At 41.1% G+C, this 6,354-nt stretch overlaps 2 protein-coding genes across 2 annotated transcripts; one reads left to right on the top strand and one right to left on the bottom strand.

Moving 5' to 3' along the window:
• On the top strand, positions 1-3,814 carry btf3 (basic transcription factor 3). The gene is made up of 6 exons (XM_087791995.1): positions 1-58; positions 1,127-1,195; positions 1,562-1,675; positions 2,052-2,253; positions 2,356-2,412; positions 3,449-3,814. Exons 2-6 carry the CDS (start codon positions 1,127-1,129, stop codon positions 3,493-3,495), a joined length of 489 nt encoding a protein of 162 aa, XP_087648121.1. The 5' UTR covers positions 1-58; the 3' UTR covers positions 3,496-3,814.
• Positions 3,815-4,193: 379 nt separating this feature from the next.
• Positions 4,194-6,354, bottom strand: ankra2 (ankyrin repeat family A member 2). Its single transcript, XM_087791993.1, has 9 exons — positions 6,285-6,354; positions 5,763-6,098; positions 5,547-5,705; positions 5,407-5,472; positions 5,123-5,220; positions 4,937-5,062; positions 4,809-4,875; positions 4,663-4,743; positions 4,194-4,472 (listed from the first exon to the last, which is right to left on the bottom strand). Exons 2-9 carry the CDS (start codon positions 6,058-6,060, stop codon positions 4,417-4,419), a joined length of 951 nt encoding a protein of 316 aa, XP_087648119.1. The 5' UTR covers positions 6,061-6,098; positions 6,285-6,354; the 3' UTR covers positions 4,194-4,416.

Here is a 6,354-nt window from a genome sequence, read left to right on the forward strand (position 1 = left end):
TCCTCCCTTCTCTCTGGCTTCCATCTTACTCCCGCATGTGTCTGCTGGTAGTTTACAGGTCAGTCTGGAGCTTTAAACACATTCCTTCTCGCGTACTTTGTCCGTGAATCGAAGGCAACAGGTAAACCAAAGCCTTTGCGACTAGATGGCGGAAATCCGCCTCTTTTAGAGAGTTTCGCTGCTAACTGCGGCTCGTTGCTGCTCGTGAGTCCAGCCCCTGCTAACTGTCATGCTAGCTGCGTTAGCCCGCAAGTTTGTACGAGCTCTTTGAAACCCAACAGTCTGGCGCAATAACTAATTCATACCCACTAGGCTTTAACCTACATATGACCATGTTCTAGTGATTTCCTTCAATTGTTGTTTCTTTTTTATTCGTTTTTCTTTCTTGGCTTGGCGTGGGTATTGTAGCATTTAGCAACTGGCGATAGCATGTTTGCCATAGAGATAAATAGTTTCGGTGAACGCCTTGTTGTCCGTAATCTTTTTTTATTTATTAACTACTGTCTGATGCTGTCTGGTTCAATTCTCGTTTGATCAGTCGCTTATTTGTTAATAAATGTCCTTAGTTCTTTTAATGGTGACGTTTAAATGTCAGGTGTAACTTATGTCTATTGAAGTTTGTATTCATGAAATGGTGTATTTATTCAAAGGGTAAACTTTTAGAAAAACCTTCCTTTTAGCAGTATATTATAGTATTTTAAATTGTCTCATTTGAAAGGGATTGATGCAGATCCTGCTGTAGTTTTACAGTATGTATTGTTGGTGTGTGTTGGAGTGTAAAGGTAAAGCATAATCTCAATCACACTGTGAAACGCATATTTGGTTCTTAAATCTGTTTTGTTTTAACTGTATTAAATAAATCGTGCCTTTTTGTCTGAACGCCTATTGGACAGGAATTAATGGCTGAATATAGTTGTGTAAAAGTGTTTCAGTTACCACTGACTTGTCAAAGTTAAGGAAGGATTTGTGTTGCTGTTGTGAAAGACATGCATGTTGAAATTAGCCCAAACTGCGTTATTCAGTAGAAAATGCAACTGAGTTAAAAACATGTCTTCTAATTTAGTAATTTATTTCCAACTAACAATTTTTCTGATCTCTCTCTAACATTCTTTTCCTATTTTTGCAGATGAAAGAAAGTATAATGAATACAGAAAAACTCGCAAAATTACAGGCGCAGGTCCGCATTGGCGGAAAGGTAAAAATTTCATTTTTCTTACCAAAATTACTTATCTCAATTTATTTTAATAAAGAATTTTCTCAATTTATAGATCCTACATCTCCTCATATTTAACATTCTGTCTTGACGTGAAGCTTCTCATAACATTTCAAGTTGGAAAGTCTCTCGTTAAAGTAATTTAGAAGTCTTCTAATACTGAAATTGTCTTTCAATATTTGTCACAAATGACTTTTTGACATGAGAAAGAAAATTGAAAACAAAGTGCTGTCGCTTCCATTTTCCCAATTGTATTTTTAATCTTCTACGTGTGAACTTACTGCTTTCACAATACAAGCCAAGTCAGAAGTGAACGTTTAACCTGAAACCTTTGTTGATGTGCTTCAGGGCACTGCTCGCAGGAAGAAGAAGGTTGTGCACAGAACGGCAACAGCAGATGACAAGAAGCTCCAGTTCTCCCTGAAGAAACTTGGGGTCAACAACATCTCTGGAATTGAAGAGGTAATGTTCTGGGGGATGCAGATTTTTTCGTTTTGTTTTAGAGTGGGTTCTGAAGATGCATCAGGTTTGGTTTATAGCTGATGTTGGAAGCTGGATTTAGCTGTAAATCAGATGAATCAATTAGCTAATTAGTGTTGGTCGAAATGGGGGATAAACACTTTTATATGCTGTACAGATGAATTTAACTAGGAACAACTAAATTATAAATAATGATACATTTTCAAAAACGGGCATTTCCATGTTCAAGTAAATTGCTATGTCAAATAGAGACGGTCCTATTCATGCACAACTATTTTTTAAAATGTTTATTTTGGTATTCATTTTTGATGATGTTGGCCAACCTCCTGTGTTAACCATGCTTATCGTTTGTGGGCAGGTCAACATGTTCACAAATCAGGGGACGGTCATCCACTTCAACAATCCCAAAGTGCAGGCGTCCCTGGCTGCCAACACCTTCACGATCACTGGCCACGCCGAAACCAAGCAGATGACGGAGATGCTGCCCGGCATCCTGAACCAGCTGGGAGCAGACAGCCTGACCAGCCTGAGGAGACTCGCGGAGGCCTTGCCGAAACAGGGTCAGTGTTTGAGACCGGAGTGTCTTGAGATGTCTGCTCTGAGAGACATGTCATGTCCACCCCAGGGACTGTCACCTCTTACATGTCGTCTTTGTCCTTCAGCTTCAGATGGAAAAGCCCCAATCGCCACAGTAGAGGAAGAGGACGATGAAGTTCCCGGTGAGTAACACAATAAGTTATTGTTTAAAAAAAACATACAGTCATGTACCAAAATATATTTTAATGGCTGGTCAACCCAAAGGTTGATTTGTTTGGATAAATATTATGATAAGAAGAAAATTCCTTAAATGTATGACGGAATCTAGCTGATGTGTAAACATTTCCATAAAAACAAAATCACTTCAGTCTTTGCATCAATAGCTATAGGATTTATCTGATCAAGGTGGTGCTGTAAGTCACATGATACACCGGAATGACCACTTAATTATCATTGTTTAAAAAACAGGTGCTCTTATGTTAACATGGCTGTAGTAGACCGTGCAAGAGTTTTACTTGTTATTGACATGACTTGTGCACAAATGAAACGCAAGAAAATATAATCTAAGATAAATACACAAGTAAAAGTGTAAAACACATGATATGGCTTCTCCAACTGCTCAGAACAGGAAAGATATCTGAAGTTTGTTTAGCCTACCTTTAATTTATGGTCAATTGCATAAAAAAAACAACTGGCAACAACAAGTGACAAATCAATCTGATGTTAACTGCCTTTGTCAAATGTCCAAACGTTTTGATCACGTGTGGGTACTGAAATTCTGCAATTTTACCCAACTTTAGACCGGGTATCATTTTTAAGTAGATGCAGAGAAAGCACATTGAATGTGAGGTATAGGTGTGATGAGTAAGTCCATGCAAAGGTAGTTATGGTCTAGTACCAGCTCCTCCTGTGAGTCCATGTCTGTTGCACGCATCTTCTGTGAAATCTATTGTCAAAGGATTAAGAGCCATCATCACATTGTTGAAGTTCACTTTCTGTGTTCTCCCACTTTTGCTACAAGTTTTCCCAGACCTCTGCTTTGTTCCCAGTTTATCCCAGCAGCCTTTGAGTGTCTCAGTTTTCATGAAGTGGTGGAGACATGTCGTTTGATGGGCAACAGATGGATTTCATGTGTGCACTTTGATATGAAATGGATCAGATTCGGGATGATTTCTTCTCAAACTGTGTTTGATTAAGCGTTAAATGTTTTCCCCTCAGATCTGGTGGAGAACTTTGACGAGGCGTCGAAGGACGAGGCCAACTAAAGGAAACCCGGGACTCTGAGTCATGTCGGAACCATGGGGCGCGGGCGTAAGAGTTCTGCAGAAGGTTGATTGTTAAAACACTTGAGAATGATGTGTGTGTTTGCCCACACTCCAGAGGTTAAGTATTTGTGTTGTATTGTCCTTCTGACGACGTAAAAGCCAGAGTGAGGGTGTCGATGTTTCACCTCCTGTCAACATGTGCTCGTCCCGTCGCTCTGCATGTGCAGTGTAACCCGTGTAACCGCCCCTCCACGTTACTGAACCTCATTCTCTGTGGCCTAAGAACTCCACATCTGGAATTAAACTTTGCTACTGGTGACTCGTTTGTCAATTACTTGTATGTTTTGGTCCATGATTGATCAGTCGTCTGGCACATACAGACCTTAACAAGTCTTGACCGTCACCTGGAGGAAATGCATTACCTCTGCCGTCTCTCACCTTATAGAACCTTTTTTGCCCCCTTTGACACATTCTCTGCTTGCCCTTGGTTTTCTGTTTCTCCACGACTCTAGTCTACAAGCGTTGGACCTCTTCCTAACCTGAACGATCAGCATGTTTAGTTTCAAGACTTGAGATGCCAGGCTAACAGCTACAATTTAAAGGGCAAAGCTTGCTCCTCAGGGTCCTTCATAATTAAATTGACCTAAATTGGCATCTTAAAAATCTCAAGTTAACAGATAACGAGGGCTCACGATTGATGGTAGTTTAGATGCAGTTTTAATTAAAACAGTCAAATTCCACATTCAAACATTTTTAAAATGGTAAATGGCAAATAGTTTAAATACTTTAAATAAACAACTTCTAAAACAAATAATTCCCCTGAAACACACATGGCTTGATTAAAAACAACTTCATGCTGAGAATGTAATTTCTCGTTCCAATGACTTCAGTAGCACCACACTGTTCGTCCACGCCTGGGGGTCACTCTCGGATTCCTATCAGGAGCTTGAGTAGATGAGCCTCCATCACTTGTTGAACTGAAAGTACAAATGTGACCATTACATCATTTAAATGTGAAAATTAAAGTAACTTTTACAGATGTTGTCTAATGTAAATGTAAGACTGTAGGCTACCTCACCAAGTGTTTGATCTAAAATCATGGTCCTCTGGGGTTAATAATGAATAAAGAGTAACTGGGCGGTAAAGTAGACGTGTAGAGAAGCATACCGTTACGATGACCCATGGCAACAGCCATATCCATCGCATTGAACCCTGAATCTGACTCGATGGTTGGATCAGCCCCACTTTCTGTAAGCCAAACATTACCATTTAGGAATCAAGGAAGCAAATCACCACTTGTCCTAAATCATCACCTAACAGGATTTCTACACAGCGGACGTGATTCCCGTGAACGGCGTACAGCAGAGGAGCTCCACCATTCTGAAACATCAGGACAACAGCTTCAGTAAGAGTCAGACATTTAGTGGAAACGCCTTCTTACCCAGTCGTATTCGTTGACATCAACGCTACAGTCGATGAGCATCCTCACAATGTCAGTGTATCCTTTACTGCAGGCTAAGGAAAGAGCACTTTCTCGTCCTCGGGCCAGCAGGTTAGGATCAGCACCCTAGATAGAAAAAGGTAGATTAAAAAAAATCTGCAAGCAAGATGTTCTCGACAATCTTACGTTTTGAAGCAGAAACTCCACTACAGCGATCTGCCCATGTGCCGCCGCCCACATCAGTGGTGTGAAACCCTCCTCATCCTGGAGGTTGATGACGGTCTCTGATAAAAAATAATCAATTATGACGAGAGAAAATAAAGCACATCTCGTTTCACTAAGTGCACTTAGAATGCGTACATTAAACTGAAGACATTTGACAGGAATAGAGTTCCATTGAATACTAATAAATGAACAACTAAATGGTTTCTAAGCTACAAGTTGTACTATTTTATCATTGATTTACATACCTTGTTCTATTCTGCTGGCCAGAAACACCATCTCTCCCTGTGCCGCCAGCTGATGAATCGATAAAGCTGAAAGAATGACGTTCTTGGTGAGACTGAGCAAAAGGAGGTTTGGTTAAAGTAATCGTATAAATTAAACCTACAGTGCACAAGCAGAGGAGTGGATGACACCTCGTTGCCGCGATGTTTGTTGGTCAGCGTGGTGGACTGTTTGATGGGGGAGAAATGTTTGGTGGTGGACGGAGTATAAACGTGTCGCACCTGAATCCCTGGAGATGGAGATGTCTGGATGTTGCACTCGGCTGCAAGAGAAGGCGATCAATTAAAATATTTCCCCTCATGCAGGAAGACTTTGGTACCTTTGAACAGAACTGAAGCGACCTCTAGATCAGAGTTGACCTGGTCCTGGATGTTCTTGCTGTCCTCCTCATTCAGGGACTTGACAAATCTGGAGCACACGTTCATGTCGAAGCGGTTCGGAAGGATGAACTTGATCCCCATGGCTACATTCTGTGTCGCGGGATCGTCTGGACCAGAACCCACCATCTGTTCAGTTTTGATGGTGCTGATGTCCGGCATCACGCAGATCTCCCCCGCCATGTCCGCGGACACCAGGGGACAACCTGCAGGCCCCTCTGGGGTGGACATGCCGTCCATCTTTGACTCACTCACAGAACACCTTTAAGACCCAAATTCTGAAAAAAAAACATTAATTCTTTGTTAAAACGTTATTGTTATTGAAGCGCTATCGTTTTTCAACGTCCGACTGTTAGCATGCTAGCTGTCATAATAGTCAAACAACAAACAAGTGATGAAATAGCCATTGGCTAAAACACATGGAGGCCATTCATAATAAAGAAAAGAGTAGAACGACAGCTTACAAGACAGATCATTGTGAACGACGACTCAATGTTGACATCGCAATCCTGTCTGTCCGTTTGCGCATGCGCG

Source organism: Callionymus lyra, chromosome 5, assembly GCF_982586985.1.
Source record: "Callionymus lyra chromosome 5, fCalLyr1.hap1.1, whole genome shotgun sequence".
NCBI lineage: Eukaryota > Metazoa > Chordata > Actinopteri > Syngnathiformes > Callionymidae > Callionymus > Callionymus lyra.